The sequence below is a fragment of the Fistularia commersonii genome, chromosome 27 (genome assembly GCF_037954325.1).
Source record: "Fistularia commersonii isolate RoL2024-O1a breed Wild chromosome 27, RoL_Fcom_v1.0, whole genome shotgun sequence".
Taxonomy (NCBI): domain Eukaryota; kingdom Metazoa; phylum Chordata; class Actinopteri; order Syngnathiformes; family Fistulariidae; genus Fistularia; species Fistularia commersonii.
The window spans coordinates 8,314,081-8,338,113 of NC_141310.1; the positions used below are offsets into that span (position 1 = coordinate 8,314,081).

At 39.2% G+C, this 24,033-nt stretch overlaps 1 protein-coding gene across 5 annotated transcripts; it reads right to left on the reverse strand.

Annotated features, from left to right (window-relative positions):
- Positions 1 to 124: 124 nt before the first annotated feature.
- esrp2 (epithelial splicing regulatory protein 2) lies at positions 125 to 24,033 on the reverse strand. Of its 5 annotated transcripts, none has more exons than XM_086174606.1 (16): positions 23,912 to 24,033; positions 23,588 to 23,740; positions 22,993 to 23,121; positions 15,527 to 15,640; positions 13,839 to 13,953; positions 13,480 to 13,575; positions 12,778 to 12,832; positions 12,246 to 12,356; positions 11,781 to 11,913; positions 10,600 to 10,642; positions 8,933 to 9,234; positions 8,126 to 8,353; positions 7,438 to 7,636; positions 5,983 to 6,181; positions 5,675 to 5,867; positions 125 to 1,473 (listed from the first exon to the last, which is right to left on the reverse strand). In XM_086174606.1, the coding sequence occupies exons 2-16, from the start codon at positions 23,717 to 23,719 to the stop codon at positions 1,312 to 1,314; spliced, it is 2,211 nt and encodes a 736-aa protein (XP_086030732.1). In that variant the 5' UTR covers positions 23,720 to 23,740; positions 23,912 to 24,033; the 3' UTR covers positions 125 to 1,311. The 5 variants fall into 5 exon arrangements, with proteins under 5 accessions (XP_086030732.1, XP_086030737.1, XP_086030736.1 ...); XM_086174611.1 differs by lacking the exon at positions 23,912 to 24,033 and adding an exon at positions 4,276 to 4,376 and having other exon boundaries at positions 12,246 to 12,353; positions 23,588 to 23,897; XM_086174610.1 differs by lacking the exon at positions 23,912 to 24,033 and adding an exon at positions 4,276 to 4,376 and having other exon boundaries at positions 23,588 to 23,897.

A 24,033-nucleotide genomic window follows, 5' to 3' on the forward strand; every position in this document is an offset into this window, starting at 1 on the left:
TAATCAAAATTCTCAGAAAAAAGATTTTCTACATTTACTACATCAGCAAGGTTGCACAAAAAACATGTCAGATTTTCAGTGTCTCTCATGTCTCCTGTCTAAATGAAACGAAAGACAATGCGGCTCAGTGTCACTATTTTTATTGTCTGCTGTCATATACACAACTCTAAATTCTTACTGCCATAGTTGACAAACTGCAACAAAAACAAATTTCTCCTCTGCCAACAGAGGTTTATTAAGGCTCATTTGGGCCTGTGTTGCACTTGGGGTAGTGTAGGCACATTTAACAACAACAACAACAACAAATACTAGGATGCAAGTAAGTAGGCATGTCTCAGGAGGTTTTACACAGTATTCTGGAGAAAACAAGATAAAGTAAGACTCAGAGGCCGCTAACTGATACTTCAAAGATATCTGATTAAAGATAGATTTGATGGGGTACATTGTTGGACTATACTGAAGAAAGACAGTGGTCTACAATCATCCAGTTAGGTTTTGACTCAACAACATTTTAACAGTTTTTCATCTCAAGGTGAGATCAAATTGATGCATTACAGTAGATGTGTAGTTATTCCAGTAGTCCGACTCTATGGCTGTTCCAAATGGCACTGCTTCTGGAGGCCATCAAATTAATGAGCGAACACGCGCGCACACGCGCGCACACACGCGCACACACGCGCACACACGCGCACACACACGCACACACACGCACACACACCTGTGTTTGCATTGCGCTAACACCAGATAATCATAAAAATATGTTGAGGAGATGCGGGAAGCGTTGGAAATGAAAACATTAAAGTGTGTGGCAAATCTTTTACAAGATGGAAGCAGCCTCAAGCATTCCAGGATCAACTGTACAGAATTCTGAGAAAAATATTATGCATAGCCTATATAAATATACATGCAGATCTGGCTGTGCAGAGCAATTGATGCAGGGTTTGATAGGCTCCACATCTTGTATTCGCAACCATTAAGAATGGAAAGGTTTAGACATAAAGTTATGCATTACATGCAGAATCATTGGCCCAACACTAAGTTTGTAGCCAGGTGCTTCATAGGATATGAAAGGGGAAGCTGACATGGCAATGATACTGAGCTCCAGCAGCAACTTCAGGAGTGTTGAGGCCAGCAGTGTCAAGTTAGTAGTAAGAGAAGGAACATGGAAGACAGGGGGGGATTTTCAACTGCAGATTCACTGGGATTTCCTGGGACCTGCTCTGGAGGGGTAAAAGCTGATTCTATGAAATCGAGTGCTCTCCTGGTGGGTGTCAAACTGAAGGAGGATGAGGACAGATGGAGGACTCGTGATCAGCTACAGAACATCAAGCGGACCTGCTGGCCATAGAAAGGATGGTTGGAGCGTTCTGCCACAGCTTGCCTGGCGATCTCTTCACTAGGGAATGTGATCAAGGCCTCGCCGCTGCACTGGCCACTGAAGTTGTACAAAATGAGAATGGCTTCAGGCTGCAACTGGAGAAAAAAAAAAAAAAACACCAAAAAACATAAACAGACAACAGGAATTTATTTTCATTTAAATGTTCAAGGAGCTGCTCAAGCGAGACTGTTAATCTCAAACTAGTTCAAGAAAGAAAAAGATTTAAGGATGAATTCCCTTCATGTCCTCACCAAAGAAAAAGAAGGAGAAGCACATTTGTAGGAGCATAATAAGTTTCTTTGGGGCAACAGTAACTGTATTCAGTGTTTAAAAAATAAAAATAAAAGTTGAAGACACAAAGACACAACTGGTTCATGAAAAATAGTGAAATAGGATTTTGACAACAATAAAACTTGAGAGAAACTCAAAAAGTCAAAGTATCAGATTAAACGATAGAGGTTTTCTCAGTAATGTTGAGGTAATTCATTGCAGGCATTTTTACATATTTTATAAACTTTAAACTCCTACAAAATAGAAAAAAGTACATCTCTAAAATTGCAACCCACTGGATAGTGTTTAGAAGTATCACTCTGCAAGTGACAGAATTTGCTAAACGCATTCTCCTTTTGTAATCATCCACCAATTATAAAATATTAGTCTACCTGCACTGCTGCTATAGAAAATGAGATTTTGATCAAGCATGGATTTAAAAAGAAAAAAAATTCCATCCTTAGACATAACAGTTGTAGATTAACATAACTCACTACAATATCGAAAACTAGAACATGTTGTAGAAGTACACTTTACTTCTGTACTGGCAGCGTACAGTAGGCTACTTAAGGTTCTGGGTAACAAAAAGAGAATCAAATTGTAATTTCCATAACATGACCTCATCAGAGGCTCCCAAAACATTCTTGAAGTAAAGATTAGCTGAACATGTCAAGGGTGGTTCTGACATGTTTGTGTCCAGGACCCATGTAAGGAGAGTGTCCCAATATCTTATAAGCCCAAGAGCAAGTTTCTGCCTGTGTTTTCCCTTGGCTGGCACAATAGTGGTCACCATGGTAACAGGCTAGATGCAATAGAGGTCTGATGAGGTAAAGCCGTAGGTTTTCCAAAGTGAGATACAGACTAAAAGCGAGGAAAGAAGCCCGAGCTGAAAATGACTACATTGTACAGAAGGCAAAAATTTGGCTTAATGCTTGCACCACATGGTGGACACAGCCCAGTTAGATTATGGTCATCACTTTCAAGAATCTACTGTCAAAATTCACTCTGCCAAAGCTTTCAGCAGAATGTAAAAAAGTTTGTGTTGTCCCAGAGTGTCATGAAGTGGTTTGTTAACCATGTTAGTTAAAATGTTAGTGAGCTTTGCGTTGTGTTAAAATTTGAATGAAAGATGAAGACAATGCAGATACAAAACAGCAGCACAAAGCGAGCAAAAGAGCAGAATAGCGCAGGTGAGGTCAGCTGATGGAGCACAATATGCTTCTAAAACCAATGTCATGAGGAGAGCAAGTGTGAGAAGGAGTGCTGAGTCGGCGCTAACAAACTCTACATTTAGTCAGATTTTGATATGGACAATTCTGAAGTACATGAAAAGTCTTGAAACTTGCTTCCATCATAACAATATGCGAAAAGTTATGTTACATGACAGGCCACGCGCGCGCACACACACACACACACACACACTTCTAAACCAGGACAAATGAGAACCTACTTTTTTCTAAAACATATACTCAGGAGGTATCAAAGTTCTCGTCAAAATCTTGTTGTGGCAAATATAAGTGTTATATTCAGAAACTCCTCACAGGTCATTAGAACTTGAGAAGCCTCTCGGATGAGGGGGGAAATGTCTTCAAGTGAAGAAATTCAAGACCAGTTGCCACAAGATTTCAACAAGAATTCATCATGACCTGAATGACTGATAACCTCCACAGACAAGACTGTCAAAAGGTAACTGAAAAGAGACTGAATCACCAAAAAAAGTACCCCAAATTGCACAAACCATATTACAACTTATACACTTACAGGTTATCATGAAACGATTGAAATGTTATTTCTCCGTCAGAGCATAAGTAGACTGAATAAACGTGAGCAGAGTGGGCTGCTCTCAGAGGTGAAACCAAAACAATGGCAACTACAAAGAGATGGTGGTTTCCAGGCTGTATTTCCTACTGCTTTAGGACCAAGTATTTTTTGGTGCTTTTCAGTTGTCCCACTTTGTCAGTAAATGTTATCTGAGTATAGAATTATTTTTGCTTAAACCTCAAAAAGGTTTGCCAGAACGGAGAATGATGCAACACATAGACTAACTTCCTGAAACCCCATTCCACAGTGGCGTCTTGAAACTGCTGTTAGAGGTCATGGACAGAATGAAGAAGGCAGATTCTACCCAACAATTCTCAGCACAGAGAATTTGCTAATCGCACAACTAAAACACATCTTGAGGTTGTTTTTGTATAATGATCCATTTGATTGAAAAATATTTAGAAAATGTTTATATATGAAAAAAAGAAAAAGGTTTCCTTCACCATTTGGCTATGTTATGATTGGAATACCACTACCACCATAGGCAAAGTCAATTCAGAAAAATCAAACCAAAGGGTGAGATTTCACAGTTCATCTACTTAAGCATAAGTGTCAATCGCAAAAGAAGTTCAGCACTCGTAAAAGTGCAACCAGGAGAACTGAAGTTACGATTCGGTTGGGAAGCATGCAAGCGGACATGCTGGTCAAGAGCTTAGAACCTTGATGACTAGAAAGGGCGTTTCTACTCCAAGTTACATCATTTTAGTTCTATTTGGTGTCAAATCATAAAATATATAGAATTAATGGTTTTCAAGGAAATGCCATTTCTGTCCATTCTGGTTCTTTGAATTGGAAGCTCTTCTTACCTTGGGGTGAGTCCCTAAAGACAGAGCCATTCTTTGGGCTGAATCAGACTCCTGGCCTGTTCACTCATCTGAACCACACCGCTGTATTCATCAGAGGCGTACTACAGATAGCATGATATGAACGGATAGTCAGGGTGACAGTACACAGTTTTGGAACATAAAAGGTACAATTATTTAAGCTTTCAAGTTGTTAAAAATTTATGAAGTTAAAGGACACACATTTCATAAAGACAGCTTGTGCAGGCTTCATCAGGCCCACAAAGCATGATAAGTCATGGGATTGTGAGGAAAAAAGACACTACTGCTGGTATCTCAATCGTTTTCTCACCTGGGGCCAGTGTGAGAGACACTAATGTAGCCCGAAAAAAACCAAACTCACTCTATTAAGGATACAATTACTGTGGTTCAGCCAACAGTCAGAAGTGGAGTCCGCTTTAATCCCCAAAAGACATACATGCATTTGGTAACAGACACACACGCACACGCCATTTAATGAGCAAAGTTCCTTAGAAAGCTACCATTCTCAAAAAATAACAGCTATTAAGAATGTGATATTCATTTTTGACTCCACGAAGTGCGATGAGATTGTCCTCTAAATCAGGCCTGGCCAACCTGTGGCTCCCAAGCCACATGCGGCTGTTACGTTCATGTCGATTTTTGTGTTTGTGTGTTTTTTGTTTTTTTTTTTGCTTTGCACGGAGAACGCTGGAGCGGCACGCAATTGCACAAGTAAAAAACACACAAACACATAGCAGCTTGGCTTTTGCTGGGGAGTCATATGGTAGGGATAACAGTTATGGGTTCAGTTACTTAAAATATTTTTAGACTAAGAAAACAAATGCACATTTTATCATGGATTATAGACACAAATGTAACAATGTATTGTTAAAACACCTCACCCCAATTTTTTTTTCATCCACTCATGCTTACGGTAAAAGGTAACTTGGAACATTACTTAGTAAAACCACAAGCAGACAAAAGTGCTGGGCCACAGCAACACAACCCCTCCACCTCAAGCCCACACCCTTCCAGACTCTAGAGGCAACACCTCTCAGGGTTCATACCTGCTTCAGAGAGTTCCATAAAATTATCACTGTCAGCAAAACAATTTGAGAAGCAAAAAAGTGAGGGGAAGAGCACAAGTGCACACATGTCCCTTAATTGAACCACAATGATGAGATGTTGCAATGGAAAGAACTGGGCCTTTAGGACGGTGGTGCAATGGAATGGGTTAATTTCAAAAAATACCACACACCACAAGGAAACTTTGAGGTGCTACTTTAAAATTCAATTTAGTGTCAAGTTTTAAAAGAATTACCTCTACATCCCTGAAAACATAGATGTTTGGATATAAAAATTGTTGTATGTCTATGTTCATGTCAGTGCTGAATATACTGACCGGATATCCCTGGAAAAAGTTGAGGACGTCCTTGACTCCAGTGTTATAGGGAAGGCCCTGCATCCTGACTAAGGCTCCAGGCTGCGGCAGCACAGGGGACGCAGCAGCTGCAGCAGGATGTGGTTGGGCGGCGACTGCTGCAACCCCAGGTGGAGCAGTGAAGTAGCTTACTGTGGAGGGAGAAACTGGGGGGCTGAAAAGACAAACGATGGCAGGTGACTTGGGAGGAGGATTGGAGGACAGTCAGTTTGATAAACATCTTTGTTTTTTCCACTGTCTCTGTGGTTATTTAGAGCTGATGTGCTGACCTAGGGTAATAAGCAGTGTAGTTTAGGTTCATATAGAGCTGTGGCTGAGGAGGGAAGTAAGCCAGAGAGTGAGCGGGGCTGTGTGTGGCGGTCTGATGAGGTCTGGGAGCAGCCAGCAGGGGGGGCTGGTAGAGCGCTGCCTCTGATAGAATTGCGGGCGGGGTGGGAAAGGCAGCATAGGCTGTTGGGGGAGACAGACCTATGGAGGACAAGGAGAAATTATTCAAAACTTCTCACTGACACACAACAGTCCAGACAAATGAGCCAAGTGTTTTTTTTCACATGATTTCCAAAAATATATAACAATTATTAAACACAATTTTAGTGAGGTACCTCTTCTTTGCTGAAGGGGTTGTGCGTAGGCACCCAGGAAAAAGAAACTCTACAGCCACGAAAAGCAGGTAAGAGTAAAGGTTTTGTCACAGTATATGAGGTCAAAAAAATGTAAATGGACCTCAGAAGAAGCCTCTCTGAGTGGAATGACCACAGATGTTATATCACATATCATACAAGAGGCAATTAAAGCTCGGAATTTGTGTAATTCAGGTGTTTGTTGAAATAAATGTTTGAATTTCAAAAATCCAAATCCTTTCATTTCATCTAAGGATGAAATGAAAGGCAGTCCTTAATTCAAACACAAGATTGCTACTAATTCATTGTATAACCCCGAAAAGGCATGAGGGTGTGTTTGCTTTTTCTCTCTCCAACAAAGGCCAACAAATCTGGATGACAGATCACTGATGAAGAATAAAATGTCATAAACAGTGTTACAAATTTGATAATCTAATGTATATGCACTTTTATAATAGCATAATGATCACACCCATTATGAAAGCTTAAGCTCCTTTCAGACTGTTAATATTGCCTATCAATATGGATTAAGAGTCGTCAAATAACAAAAAGCACCCACAACAAAGCCTTGGCAGTTTGTATCTTACACTTTTAAGTAGGTAGAGGTGATATGAATCCCAAGCTCAACCCCATTGACCTACAAAGGATTTTTCTCTTCTATAAAGTAACAATAGAAAAACTTGCATGTCCAATTATTTTAATTTAAAATAAATACTGGATAAGTCAGGTTGTTCTGTTTGCTACTAAAATAATCACAAATGCCATTATGGACATGTTTACATAAATACAGTCTGGATCAGTGCCAGGCTGAGGGCCTCCGGTCAGAGCAAACAAGGGAACAGCATGACATACAGCATTACTGATCTTGTATGTAGAGGACTCCCACAATGTTAGAATGAAGTGTGAAATATGTGTTAAAATTGAAGTCAAACATATTTTTAGGAAAGATATTCAAAAAGTAAAGCTGCTGTCTTTTGCATATAGTTATTCATTAGAAAACACTGAAAACTTAAATGTGGTTTAAACAAAATAATTAAACATCAGTTGATGATCAGTTTAAATAATACCAAATACAAGGGCAAAAATAAGCTGAAATTCTCTTACAAGGCAGTTTGCACGGTGGAGGTGACAGACCACTTCGATTCAGGGTTCCTCCCATCAGGACAATGCTCATCTCCTCTGTAGAGCACTGGAACACCTCTACATACCGATCCTTCATAGTCTTTTTATGGCATTTCTGAGCAACCATAAATGCCTTATCAGGTGACTTCATCTGAATGAAGGAATCACCGGAGGGACGTCCCTGCAATGTCAGAAAGGAAAAAAAAAAAAAACTGTTTGTATGCTATAATTAAAAACATCTGGTCAGGTAAGTTTATGCACTCTCTCCAAATTTAAAGTATGACATTTATTTATTTATTTACCTATAGTTTAAGACTTGTAGTTGTATTTCTCAACCAATAATCAGAAAAGCGTGATCTATCGTCATCATATCACTATTTTCATTGGCTGATAGTAGGTGAAAAAAAATTGCATCATTGACTCATTGAGCGAAGGCTGTTGCATTCTCATCACCTCGTTTTAGGTTAAAAGTGTACATTTTTGGCAAAGTGGAAAAAAAAATTGAATATTGGAATGGCACAATTACATTATGGATTTACCCAAATGTGGAGACATAAAAAAAGGAGATAATCTAATCAAGTTATTGTGCCAAATAATTCTTTAGTCAATTCATACTGCATGCCAGATCAAGATATTCAGCTTTATGCATAACATGTGCCAGAACTCTTACCTGCTGATTAAGGACCATGTGGACTCCATGGGGTTTGATGTCAACGGTGTGCTCCCCCATGAATTCAAGGATGTCTTCAATTCCAGCAGTGTAAGGCAGACCACGAAGGCGCACACAGTCACGAGTGCTACTGGCAGTTGGAAGGAAGGGTGGCGTGGCAAGGACTGGGACGATGGGTGAAGGGGGCAGCGTAGATATTAGAGGGGTGGACATGTACCGGTTCAAGACCTAGCAAGACGAGAGGCAAAAAACAAATATGAAATCAATCAACATGAATCCTCAATTTTGGATAAAAAAAAAAAAAAATCCACAGTCCAGTCCAAACTTAATGATGCATATACTCAATCAAAATTTTCAAACTATTTGAAAACATCACTGACCATGGTTGAAGAGATAAAATATATTCTGCAAGAAAAATGAAATACACTGACCAAAAATACTTGTCAGTCAACCCATGCAGAAGTTTCTCGGAGTGAGTTTTAACCAGACATTCTGTCCATTATGTGATTTACTGAACGTCATGAACATTTTATCACTAACGTTCTTACTTTTGTCCATTTGTTCATGCTTTGATATCATGACAGCTATTGGCTGGAACAAATCCAGTCAAGGAAGCGGTTCTTGTGAACCTTATTTGTGTCTCAAACAGAAAATTATTCCTTTATTACTTTACTCAAAGGTTCCTGTCATGTTATTTATGACACTAAAATAAAACTTGCTTTCAATTAGTTTAGATAGTTACAACCATTTTTATTTTATCATCAGAATGTGGCCGACAGTGGTCATATCATGTTTTGTTAGAATTACCTGTTGCACCTCAGCTGCAGTGCTACGAAATAATTCTATGTATCGCTTCCCAAGAATCTGTCTGTGCTTCTTCATGGCATTCTGGGCATACTCATCACAGGAGAAGAGCACAAAGGCATCGCCTGTAGGTCGTCCATCAGGGTACTTGACAAATAGCAGACCCTCTGACCCATCTGTGACTGGGCTGTCGGGACCAAGGAAGTCCAACACCTCCTGCGGTGTAGCTGTGAATGGCAATCCCCGCATTCGGATTATCACCTGGTTCTCTTTGGACAGAAACTGGGCCACCTCATTTGATGTGCCTGTAGCAGAGGACAGGAATGATATTATATGAAGCAAATGGGTAAATATTTCTGCAGCAAAAAAGGAAAACAATCGTGCTTACTGGTGGACTTTTTCAGACTTGGCTTTGCCATAATTTCTATGGGTTAAATCATATAATGAGAAACCAGACCACATAGGAATGTGATCATCAGCAATTATCCATCTAATAATTGGAATGAGCTCATACTCGGAATATGCTAGGTGCTAAATGCTATTTGCATTAATGAGATATCTATCAAATAAATTTTATTGTCTGTATTATTCTGTGTGCTTTAAATGGTTTAACTCAATTGCTTTCCTCCTTTGATATTTGCTTTCTAAATTCAGCACTTTGACTTTCCACTGGGATGAAACGAACAAGGATGTATGTTTTGAAGGGGTCTTCGATGGTTGACAAAATGTCTCACAAGAGTACAGCTGCAACCTACATAGATTGCACACTTCTTTTAAATGACCCCACTAGACATGACAAGCTATGCATGCCTTTGGTGTGTTTGATAAACAGTGTTGAAATACAGTTTAATGACTGTTTGTGGACTAATATCCAGGGCATCGCAATTAAATTCATTCAATGCCAAAAGGTCAATAAAGATCTTCCATTCTAAACACATTGGAATTTAAAATTGTACCTTTGAATTCAAACCGTTAATCTTACTGTGTGCTGCTGTTTTTTAAGTGGTTTGTCTTTTGTGCTTCAACTATTTGCTTAAAGTCCAATGCACTATCAATCTGTATTGATCTTAACTCATTCTGAGTAAAGTCCATTGTCAGACTAGTCAGTACTGGAAGTTATCTACACCAAGTGTGTTTCTATTTCAGCCTTTTCTGTTCAGTGTTACTGCGACAGCCTGCTCCATGATCCAGAAGCCCAAGGCTTTGCATTGTCTCTTCACACCCCCTTTCAATCAGCATTGAACTGGTCCTTTCATTGGCCATCAGCCTCTCTCCCTTAGGGGAATGTACCTAAAGGCTGAACTGAACAGGTGAGGTGTTGTTAGCCAAGACTAAAATTTCTTTCTAGCTGGCCTCTGAGGGTTGGACTGGGGACAATGAGGTGAGGAAGGTATGGGGGGCATCTTCACACAAAGCACCTTTTATTAGTCCAAGATAAGCTGTGAGTCCCTAGGATGAAGCATGGACTCAGGTAATAGAGACCAGGGCACAAGTGAGATTCCTTCTTGAACAGTTACCTAAGACTTGCTCTCTCTACAGATGTGGGAGGGTCTTGTTTTTTCTCAAAGATGCAGAAAGTCATGAAATAGAAGACTGTTACACAAACAGAAAGCTTTTCAGAATGACTCTTCAAGCACACCGTGAAAGAGGAAAAAAACATGAAATCTGACCTCCAGCAATCTTGAGAAATTCCTCTCCTGTGGCCTTATAGACCTGATAAGGGGAAAGAAAATTTCATGTTAGACTGACACAGATGAAAAATTTAAACTAATCATAATGTTAGAATAAGAGTAAGAACAGTTGTAATACACTAAACAAATTTCAACAGAGATTGTAGTACAAAGTGAAACATCCCTCTTGCTGTTCCGAAAAAGGTATTTTACACCAGAACTACCTTGGCTGGCAGGCAATCATGACTTGAATCATGATATCTGCAAAATAGAGATTGGAATTTGGTTCTGCTAGCTCTCTTCAGATGGAAACGGTCAATCACTCCACTCCCAGTAGCAAGTCATCAGATGGCAGTTTTCACTAAATGGCTGTCTGTTAAGTTCATAGAGCAAGCTAAAAACTCTTTTGCTTAAAGCACCGTTGTGTTACCAGAGTTTGACTGATCGATGGCCCAAGTAATTCTAAATTCTCATAGAGCCAACTAAATGATGACACTTATAGAGTCGTTGCTTTTTCTTCAGGGTTGTTTTCTTTCCATAACATAAGAGCATCTCGGACAAGGCTGTCCACTGAAGTCACAAGATCAGTACAGACATTTAAAAGTCTTAGGATACATCACACTTTAAAGTGAAATTAAGAAATCACCAAACCTGACAATGAAAAGAACAAGGGCATAAGAATATCCTATAAGAATTTTTTTTTTCTTTTGCTGAAAATTAATTTCAAAATAATTAGCTCCAGTTCTTTGACATTTGTGAGAGGTACCTCACAGACCAAATTTCCTGCCTGGAGCAAGAAAGAGGTGAACTTACTCCATGATATGTCAAATTCTTACGACAGAAGAAAAGCCTACCTTTAAGGTAAAATAGTATTGGCGTGCCAGTCATGACTGCTCAAGAGTAAATAACAGAGGGGGTTTCATGAGGAGTTCATAACCTAAGTTTGTCTGATTCACAACCTTGATGTGAGATCCTGGACCTTGTTTACTGTCTCATTAGGGGGGAAAAAAAACAACTAAAACTGCACCTTAGACAGTATTCTGGCCCTGATATGATTTAATTTAGTCTGATAAAAAGGATTGAGATTTTTTTAACATGCATATTTTTAAATTGAAGGTGACTTGTGTATGATAACTATTCATCATAATCATGAGTAAACAAGAAGAAAAAGCTCTATCAACCTCAATGTAGCGGTTGCCCATGTGATGCTTATGGCGCTCCAGTGCCAGGTCCCTTTGTTCAGAATTGACAAAGCGAACTAATGCCTCGCCATTTCGTCTGCCTTGAGCATTCAGACACAGGGCCACACCACCCCTGAAACACAAGGTCAGAGATACAGGTGTTTCAATTAAGGGAGAAAACATTGGGTCACAATGAGGTGTAATTTCCAAGTTCAGCAGCCAACTTCTTTGAATGCCAGTTAACTTACATGGTCTGCAGTTATCCAACAATTCAAACAAGTTTACATTTACCTGCATAATAAAATCTACACTGAACACAGTAACCTTATAACTGGAAGGTTACACCGTGCCTTTTAAAAATGTCAATTACAAAAATGAAAAATAAGTGTATAGCTACAAAATGGAAAAAATGTAAAGATGCAACTGACCTATATTCACACGTTGTACAATAAAATGCTGACATACTTGGCAATATTGAGGCCTTTAAAGAAGCGAGCAATGTCTTGGTCTGAGGACTGCCATGGAAGCCCTCTTGCTCGGATGACTGTCTCACTGTCCACTGGCTCTGTTTTACTGCTGCCCCAAATGAAAAAAAGGTGAGTCTTACAGTAATGGAAATTAAAATCAGTTGCTGGCACATGTTATTTCAATCTTCTCAAAAATGTTGTCTTTAAATTTACATCCTTAATACTAATTTGAACAAATTATCACTATCAGTTTAGGACAAGGCAAGTAACAAGGCTGTTCAAGGTAATAAGCGTTTGGCTCTTCAGAGACAGTGTGTTTCGGTGTTCTGCTCTTTGATAGTTGTGGAAGTGCTTCGTAGCAAAGTTGGACAGCTTTAATAACATACTGATAGTAGCTGTAATCAAATCCTAGAGGCCCAAGATCTGAGGTTTGAATATGGGTGAAGGGGGTTAACAATTCACAAACAACACTCCTGGCACAGTTGTGGCAGAACACACACAAAGATATCAGCTGAAATGCTCAAACATACCACGTGCCAGAGTCAAACTTGTACTTCACGGTTTCAAAACAGGAAAAAGTGTGATCTAAAAAAAAAAATAATAATAATTGAAAGTGTTGTCCCACTGAAACAAATTGTCATCTTCCTTAAGTAGTAAAAATATTTTTGCATTAATTTTTGCATCCGACAAGAATCTACTGGTTATAAAAGGATATTGAGCCAGAGGCATCTGCCAGGGAAAAGATGGAATTGTTTAGATATGAACTTTTGATTTATTCTCTGTTTGGTTCTTCAACTTACTTATCCAGCACCAGAGATTCTAATCAATTTAGGTGTGCAAAAAGTTATGATGCTTTTAACAGATTTGAGTCATATTACATGGAAAAAATTTAATCTATAGAATCTTTACAAAACATGTGTTAACGCTCAGGCTTCAATGTTGATTGCAAAAACAAGACAAGTTCTAAGACACAGCGGTAGCAATGACAGAACCATATTATTCATTCTATGAACAAAAATAATCCAGTATTAAATGAATGGTTTAAAACACTAATGTTTTAAAACAGTTTGCTGCCTTCATTTGGGCCGGGTACTCTTCTTTCCCTTCACTTCTTTCCCTTCTTTACTCTTCACTCTGGGAAACCAACAAATACTCTAAAACCTTGAAGACATAGTGTTCATTTAAGTCAAAAAGGAAAAAAACAACAACAAAAAAACAGATTAATGACTTACTATAGGGCTCAGCCAGGATGCGGAGTATCAACTGTACCATGCTCTTCACTTCCCTCACCCCCATCAACTGCTCTGACACAGCAGGAAGTCCAACATCTGCACATAGTGTCAAAGGGGCTTGCTGGCTTGAGTTGTCGGTTACCGGTATTTTGATTTTTCATGCTTTTAGTTCTCTGTAAGTTAACTTTGACTAAATCAAACAAAAAAAAAAAAAAATCAGTGAATGACTAAATTGTTTTTTTTTGTTTGTTTGTTTTTTTTATTACATTTTCAGTTAAATTTATGAGTTAAAAAAAGTCATGTTTGTGACATACAGTATGACTTATTACACTCCAGTATCTATAGCCAACAAAGGATACGTTCCAGCATGGATGAGAGTGTGAGCTTCTGCACAGGACTGGCATTTGGGCAGCATTTGTGAAACTCTTTCCTCACATCCACGAATGAAAAGAAACTTTCAGGAAGGACAAGATTCTGAAAGACATTAAAAGCAAAAGAATTCAGTGCTATATCAGCCAGTTACTGACATACAACACATCGTTGGGCAAATCAGGAGATGAAAATTGAATTCAGAAGACAACCTTCATTCCTCTCCTTTCCAGCGCATACCTCCACCTCTCTGGATTTTCCTCAACCTGTTCCCTGCTCTCACTACAGATCACAATGTCATCATGGTCAATGGAGATTCCTGTCAGCCTGTCCATCAACACTGCAAACAAGAAGGGGCTCAGAGCTGATCCCTGATGGAGTCCCACCTCCACCTTGAACGTCTCCGTTACCCCTACAGTAGTCTTACAGCTAGCATACCACCACCAGTCTAACATACTTCTCTACCATTACAGATTTCCTCATACAATACCAGAGTTCCTCTCTTTGCACCCTGTCATATGCTTTTTCTAGGTCTACAAAAACACAGTGCAGCTCTGAGACTAAGATGTAGTCTACCTGTGTGCTCCTACCTCCGCTCTTATAAATTACCCTATGTTCTTCCAGTCATCCAAAATGCCGTACCTTTGTAACATTTTAAGTAAATCTGTTTGAAGTTTATTATTCCATTGTCTATACAACTGTTTAGACCACCAAGGGAGGGATCCCTAACCTCAGGAACAAAAAGTGGCAGGAGCCAATTCAAGTACTTGGGCAAGACGATGGGTACAACTTGACCTTGTCACCAGTCAATCACAGAGCCACATAAAGAAACATTCATACAATTCGGATTCTTCACTTAACCCTCTGCATGTTTTTGGAGTCTTGGAGGAAACCAGAGAATCTGACAACACCCACAAACACAATGAGGGAAAATGCAAACCGTGCACAGAAAGGCTCCAGTCTGAATCAATTAGAGGCTCCTGTCTGAATCAAATCAAGAAAAATCTTACTGAAGAGAGGCACTAACTACTAGGATACCATGCCATCTTTGAGAATGAAAAATACCCATGTTCAACAAATGGATGGTTAATTTCACTTTCACCCCAAAGGTAGGTGTCCTCTGTTCAGGGGCTATTATTAATATGAAATATCATTATATATCTTGAGACCATTTATTTGACACCACTTGCACAATAGGGTGAAGACTATTTTAAAATTGATGGAATGTTGTCATTTTCATCCCATGAAATGTTTTTTTATTTCTTGAAGTAAAACATCAAGGACATCTTTGCTATGCTTTAAGACAAGGGGACAAAGTAATGAGAAGATCAAGCAATATCTGCTTCAATTTTCCTCATTTGACAATAGCACTTTCATAGAATTAAAATATTATGGTGAACCCTGTCTTCTTTAAGATCAGGTTGGTGTATTAATGTTGAAGACTAAGAAAATACCTTGATAAAAGATCCGCTATGGTCATATACATATCCTAGTTAAGTTGCTGTAAAAACTGGTCCACAGATGGGTGTAGACCTATGACCATTTGTATGCCATCTTATAATCAATCAAAAAAGAAAACATGTATTTATCTCACTGCAAATATTTTGGGTTAAAAAATAAATACTATATTCTTATTCTAAATATTTCCATTAAAACAATTAAAAAAAAATAGCATTACCTTTTTGGAGGCTTCAGGGTGGAGTGCCTGTCGAATGACTAGGGGGCTGTCAACACAGAGTGTGTATGAGTTTCTGCCAAGGCATTCCACTTCTGATGCCACAGACTGCTGGAACTGTAACAGTAGAAAAAAAAAAACAAAAAAAAAAAAACAATTTAGCGGTTTCCGTCATCAATACCTTCAACATTAAAATCCTAAATACCCAACTTATGGAAAAATTTAATTCAGGTAAGAGAACAATAGCTTATCAGTTTTGAAATATAACACTGATATTTCATAGGTTTTCAAAGCAACACAACTGAAAAACAGGTAAATGCTGACAGACCTGAATAAAAGATTGGATGTGCGCTTCATTAATGTTAATGGGCTGGCCAGAAACACACAACAGTACTTCATGATCATAGGGTCTACAATAAAGTCCAGTCAAATACAAGTAATTAAAAACCAATAAATAAAAATCACCATTTGTAAGTTGGGTTTTCATACTGTCAAACCTTTTTTCTGATTCGGGGTTGAATGTTAAGAGCCACATCACGACAAATATAGAAGGCAAATAGCTGAAGATTTTGTTGTGTTTGATTTCCCCAAACAGTGTGTTTGTCATCAGTAACATAGCTTGTTAAACAGGTTTAGCGTTTGCCTAATATGTGAGGGAGCAGACAAAAGGAGAGGAATGAGAACAGTGCTTATCAGGCACACAAATGATGGTTGACTTCTAACTTGGGGGACAACAACCTCCACAAGTTAAACCTGCCAATACATAAAGTGATGAAACCAAATCCCACATACCAGCACTTCCCACATAAGCACATGTTTTATGAATAACAACCGCCAACAAGGGGCCCTATCCACTGTGTTGTGTCAACGTGTTGTTGGCAGCAGGTGACAATCAACAGTTAAAGACCATCAGTTACATTTCAACATACACTGAAGTCATTCTGATTTAGAAGATCCGAAATTAATTTTCTTTAGATAATGTGGATTGGAAAAAAAAGGCAAGTGACAAATGATGTCCTTATTTCAGGTGTATAACCATGATAAAGCAGAACATGCAAAAACTGAAATCAGCAGCTGTGATTCTCTGATTAACTTTGCATTTGTATTTTTTTTTTTGACCAACATAATTCATGACAATAATTTTATGTATATAAAAAGAGAGCCAAGTTTTTATTGGTGTTAATAGCTGTTTTAGACTGATCAGTTTGTTTCATCGTCTTATTCCACACATAACTCTAAAAGTCAGAATCTATGTGAAATGAGATTGAGCATCTGCAATTGAGATTCACTTAGACAATCTGACTAATGCAAAAGATTCTCTTGGCTACTGGCTACACATAACAGATAATCATACAGTGACAGTATCAGTTTTGCATGTTGGGGCAAGTTTCTACTAGGAGTAAAATGCAGGGCCATTTGGTAACTACAACCAGCTGCTGACAAAGGCAAAGTTCAAGAGATACTTTGAATTTGATTGTTGGAACAGGAATGTTTCTTAATCCAATGAAAAGGGTAAAAATTAGGGTTAATTGAAAAATTAGGGTCTACTAACACCTGAAAACCAGCCCCTAATGTAATGCAAACATTACATTAGGGACATTTGTATTACATGCTTTGTGGATTGCAAGGGTAAAACTGTTTAACCCTCTGTAATCAATATCTTTTGAGTTATACTGGCTTGTTAATTTACCTAAACCATTAAATGCTTTTGCAGACTTCCATAAGGATCATATCACAAGAACTGAAATAGACAGATGAAGCATCACAATCGTCTTATTGTTTAGGCAAGTGAGCGGTCAGGTGCACAAAGCAAGATATAAAGTACATTAAATGGGGGGAAAAAAAGAACTAAAATTAAAAAAAAAATCTGACCAAATGAAAAAACATTTAAAAAAACATTGAATATAAATATCTGGAAGTACACATAAGGCAAAAAAAATAATTTATCAGGATATATACATCACACAAGTCTCATTGAAGCATGTCCAAGAAGAAAATGTTTTAGTATGATTATTATTTGTGGGGACCAAAAACACTAACTGCAAGACAAACAAGTTAAGAGTTTCTCATGTGGAAAACACTTGACTGACAACACCGGTCCTGCTACTGCAGTTGTACTGAGTGTCCTTTTGTGTGTGTGTGTGTAGGGGGGGGGGGCATGTAATGCTGCATGAACAGGAAAGAGTATGAGTGGTTTGCCTTGTTAAGATACAGGTCCCTTTCTACATCCTTGAGGTTTTGGATATTCTAAAATTAAGCACTGAAGTTCATATCTTTTAGTGTAATAGTTTCAGTCAAACAGGTGTATTGATTCACAACAAAAGGGCTTCCAGGGCTATCAGCATTCAAACATCCTGTGTTACTAAAGATGGATTACTAAGAGAAGGGCAAATGATAGCAACAAATTGCGACTGTTTCTTATTTGGAGATATATAAGTGTTCAATGCAACTGAACAGCCCACATAAAAAGAAATGTTGAACTAAAACAGCTTAGTACAGGACCTAACGTCAAGAACAATCAAGAGCAACAAACATATAGGTTAGCTAAATGTCAATTTTACTGGCGAGATCTACAGTTAGTCATTTAAATGTATAGATATAACACCTGCCAGTTTGGTCATACGTGTGCAATCTCTTTACCTACTTACTGCCAAGCAAAGGAGAACAATGAGCTGGCAGTACTGTAGTGTCAGAAAAACAATGAATAAGGGACACATCTGTTTACAAATTCTAGCCTTATAGATGATAGCAAGGCCCCTTGTTAAATCAAATTCTCTGTTTGAATTTTTTTTTTCTATAAATTTGCTACTAATTCAGCCCCTCCGTGAGCTGCTACCTTACTGTGGTGGAGGGGTTTGTGTTTCCCAGTGATCCTGGAAGCTATGTTATTGGGGGCTTTATTCCCCTGGTAGGGTCACCCAAGGCAAACAGGTCCTAGATGAGGGACAAAGTGTGGCTCAGACGACCCCTATAAAGAAGAAAATCATTGGACTCAGTTTCCCCAAGCCTGGGCCACAGGCTTGGTTCTTTTTTTATTCTGGAGTTGCCCCCGGTGAGAGGCACCGGGCAGATGTAAGCATATTGACTGCCCCCCGTCTGGGCGCCTGCACATTGGGGTTCAGCCCGGTGGACAAGAGGGTTGCCTCCCTCTGCCTTCAAGTGGAGTGATGGGTTTTGACTGTTTGTGGCTCTGCAACCAACAACAGTTCAGTTTACCCAACCTTCTTGGGGTCCCTAGAGGGGCTGCTAGAGAGCGCTCCAACCAGTGACCTCCTCATTATGCTGGGAGACTTGATGCTCACGTGAGCAACGACAGTGCAACTTGGAAGGGCATGATTGGGAGGTACCTTAATTTGAACCCGAGCGGTGTTTTGTTATTGGACTTCTTTGCTAGTCATGGATTGTCCATAACGAACACCATGTTCAGGAATAAAGGTGTCCATATGTGCACTTGGTACTAACACACCTGAGGGCACAATTCTTTGATCGACCTTGTGGTCGAATTGTCGGACTTGCAGCCGCATGTCCTGGACACTCTGGTGAAGAGAGGGGCGGAATTGTCAACTGATCGCCAACTGGTGGGGATCTGGCGTCACTGGTGGGGGAGGATGCCGTTCAGACCCAAACATCTGAGGGTCTGCTGGAAAAGTCTAGCAGAGTACCTGTCAGAAGGAGTTTCAACTCCAATCATCAGCAGCACTACAACCACGTCCCGAGGGAGGCGGGAGACATTGAGTCTTAATAGTCCTTGTTCTGTGCTTCCATTGTCAAGGTGGCAGACCAGAGCTGCGATCGTAAGGCAGTCAGAGCCTGTAGGAGCGGCAAACCTCAAACCCATTGGTGGACCCAAGCGGTAAGGGATCCCATCGAACTTAAGGAGTCCTATCAGGCCTTTCTGGCCTGTGGAGCTCCAAAGGCAGCTGACAGGTACCGGCAGGCCAAGCGGCATGCAGATTTAGTGGTTGCCAAGGCAAAAACTCGGGCGCAGGAGGAGTTTGGGAGGACCATGGAGAACAACTTCCGGTGGGCATTGAGGAGATTCTGGTCCACCATCCAGCAGGTCAGGAGGGGAAGCTGTGTTCTGTCAACACTGTGTACAGTGGGAGTGGGGATACGTACACATATTTATATATATTTATATGTGTATATAGATATATACATATATATATATATATGTGTGTGTGTGTATATACATATATATACACACACACACACACACACATACATATATATATATATACATATATATATATATATAAACACACACACACACACGACTCATTAATACTGAAGGGTTCACTTAAAAAGCAACATTCTGTCTGACTATACTATCTGACTGAGCGGAGGTGGTGGCCTTTGAACATATCCCTATCAGAGTTTGTTCTCCAGTGAAGCAGGACTATTTGTATGCAGAGGTTAGGTAGGGTGGTGGCTGACAAACTGATAACAACAAGGAGTGTCAGAGCAGTCGTACATTTTTAGGTGCCTAAAACTAAACACACTGACACCATAGCACACTGAAATTTGGAAACGGACAAACAATAACAGGTATGGTGAAATAGGTTTAAATTTCTTATCTAGTTTTTAATTATGGCCACAAAATATGTGAAAAATCTTTAACACAGTACTTTATGCATTTTCTGCATGTAATGCAGCTCATACAATATTTAATCCAGCTATATTAACTTTTAGGTGAAAGAAAAGGGATTTGGTTATGGTTATTGAGGGTGAATTAAGACAAAAAAAATTGCTGTATACTGTATATATTTGGTCCCGGAACTTGTAGCTCATGAGGGGGTAAATAATGTTGACTGTATTTAAGTCAACATGCCATGCAGAACCATGCCAAGTATGCCACAGATTGCTACAAATCTTCTCTTGCTGCAATATAATTCTACATCAGAGAGGATTAAAGCAGGTGCAAAGTGAAAGGCCATTGATGCAGATAAACAATTTGAACAACTCGTCTAGTAGTGTGCAATTCATGCAGTCAATTATTCGAACAGACACAAATCTCAGGTGTCAAATTCAGCAAAATCTTCATTATATGGAAGTAGTGGTTGATTATTGTGGTCTGAGACACACCAGCAGAAATTGGAAAACCTAAATAAGGATCTGTAACAATTCAATATAACTTTGTGTTGCTTTGATTTCTACATGCCATTTATAAGCAACCAGGTAAATTTCAGGGTGAATTCAGTCAAACAACATGAATACAATTTTAATTATGTAATTAACGTACAATGCAGCATGGCGGTGGAGATAGAGCAATCGTCTTTGGAACCGAACATTCTTGGTTCAATTCCTGGCACCTCCTAGTGTGTCAAAGTGTTGTTGAGCAAGACACTGAACCTCTAACTGCTCCCCTGGTGCTGGTTGACAGCAGCCTACTGCTCATGGTTCATCCATGATGGGTTAATTGCAGAAAATGAATTTCCCCGTGGGGATTAATAAGGGATAAATGACTCAATATTACTATTAAATTATTATTATTAACCTATTTTGTCTGCCAGTCATGTGGCACCAACTATACGGGTATTAATATGGTATGAAATTCAAATGATTGAAAAACTACATGACAAAAAAGTTGATAACCAATCATGCCCAATGGTGATATTTTTGAGCTTGATTGTTTTTCTTAAAGTTGTCAAACCAGCTAATGAAAATATATTGTGGCTTGTTTTGTTATTCATCTATTTACTCCAGTTACTTATTCATTTTTCACATGTGAAATGAAGTTGGAAATGCATTTTTTTAACTCCAGCCTGAAGCACAATTAAACATTTGTGGCACTTTTGTTTCTGGAGTAATGAACAGAATTCATATCTGTGTAGCAGTAGCCTAGCGTCAGTTAAACTTAAGTCATCTTAGATCCAGGAACCCAGAATATACTGAAGGTGTGACATGCAAACACAGCAAAAGTGTCACAGCATAAATGAGTAACTCAAACACTGGAGTGGAGAAATGTTATACAGCTTCCATCATTACTACATGTGACAACCCAAACAGGATCTGTTAAATTGACAATGTTTACTTTCTTTAAAACCTTAAAGGTTGAAAATGCCTTAAACCCATAATTTGCTTCATGTCTGCATAACAAGTCAAAAGGGATTACATCTAATAAAACCAAAATGGTCTTTTTAAATAAAATGTATCACAATAAATTGTAGCAGAGGTTACAGAGAGTGTCTTAAGGCCCAGTCTTCATTAACATCAAGGCACTGGCCACATGGATCAATCAATCCAGAGCAGCAAAAACAGGCTGCAACTCTTTGCCTTTACTGCTGTGAATGGCCATGTAATCTTAAAAAAAGGCAATGCAAGAAACTAAAAGTACGAGGAAAACTGCCACTAATTTCTCACTTACATTACACAGGGTAAAACCAATGTTATACAAACAAATACCAGGAAAATACATGGGGAGACAAAGGAATGAAAAGAACATACTGATTGCTTGAGTTAATATTTGAAGGTTCGGCATACAAACTAACCTACATTGAAACTGAGATCTAAATAAGGCCTATCCGAGGCAGAAGCAATTTCCAAACTGTCACGAAACTCACATGAAACAAATACTTTGAACTCACTGTCTTCAATTGAGAGGGTTCCTTTTATTTTTTCTAGAAAATATTCAGCAACATTCCAGCCAGTGTGACATTTGTTACACAAATACTACCACTTTTTGCCAACTTGGCAATAGTAATTGCCTGCTATTTAAAATAATAATAATATATACATACATACATATGTATCTGATGGTATTCGAAGAAGTGGTACGATAAAAACCCAATGCAAAGGTTTAGAATTCAATTTAAAATATGAAATGCTTGAAAGGGTCAGAAGGTGCACCCATGCTGCTTGAAAAACATGTTTGGCAACATAACCACCTCTTTGAAAAACACTCCTGAAATGGGAGAAAGGACAGCGAACATTTGCATCTCGGTCATAAAGTGGTGTGGATGAAGATCAAGACAAACTCCACCTCCTCTCTGTCCTCCAGCCTTTAACAGAGGTGCGGTCCCAGGTAAACACCCCACCTTCCAGATGTCTGCAGCACAAATCAAGCCAAGACAAGACTAGACCTGCAACTACCTCTTATCTGCAGACACCCCAGGCTTTACCTATGGCTCCTTCCAACTTTTACAGACTGTCAGAGTAGTTTAAACTGTCAAACCAAATCACATAGCTCATCCGGGTGAACCATTTTTCCAAAAGGTCATTGAGGAAACTCGACACCGCTTGCGTTAATTTACGGCTTAGTGGAAACTTGGGTTGAAACATCTCGCTCAGTCTGCGGAGAGCTGTTTTCATTAAGATTCAAAATTTTCTTATTATGATGCTAAAAAAACAATTATTTTAATTGAAATCAAAGTCAGGAATTCTGGTCCGTTCTAGATTTTAAAGTGGGACGAAGGGGGATTCAACGTGGAGGCAGGGATCAGCACGACAATTAGTGGAATTAAACTCACCTGTTGCAGAGCTTTGTCCAGAGGCTCCGCTTTGACAATGTCATCCAGCGTCAGTCCTGTCTCCTCTTTACACTGGTCTGTCAGCTCCAAAGTGTCTGGCTTGACAAGATATCTATGAAGTTTACCCACCTGAATGGGAATTAGGGCATTTCATGGCGAAGACATGTGTGTTAGACAGGGGGGGAGTGGGGGGCAAAAACAAAAATACAAGAAAAAGCAATTAACACCCCACACACACAGACTAAAAATAAATGACTACTGTCAAGTTAAATAAACAACTGAAAATTCCAAAGAGCACTTAATTGTCAATAAAGAGTTGTTTAGACATGCCGAACCAAAAAGGTGTGTTGCCTCAAATGAGTGGCCATTCACTCATGTTTGAACATTTTTGGCAGCACACCTGTAAAAGGTGAGTTGACGAGACAGAATCGATGCGACGTTAGCTAGCGTTAGCCTTGAGAAACGGCTTTAGCGCACACACCATGTTGATTTTAAATGTCAAACACACTGCTTCTAAAAGATTGACACTATGCCACAAACAGTCTTGGTAGATACACAAGAATCCGTACAACGGAAGAGTCACAAAGGTCCATACCTTTTTTTCATGTAGATCCACAATTTGCCACACCAAGAGAATTATTTCCCTCTCATCCGACCCCAGTTTACCCCCATTTGCACCAGCTGTTGCCCCAAAGAACACCACCAGAGTATCACTGTGCGAAGCCATCAGGGACCACAAGGGTAAAAACTACAATTAAAGCAAAGATTAAAATAAAAATAACACGAGGGTTCACCTTTTTCCAAGTGATAAGAGGAGCGAACAAAAGGTCTGGAAACTCAACTGAGGTAAACGGACAGAGAAGGGAAGGGAGATTATGTTCAGAGGAGGCACGGAGGAGTTTGCGTTCAGACACTCTACCTGTTGCAGTACTTGAGTGTGTTCTATCCAGAGATACTGGTTTAACTGGTAAAGAAGGGTGGAAATCCGCGTTTCTTTCACACGAACTCCATAACAAGCCCTTGAGTTTTTTTTCCTCCCCT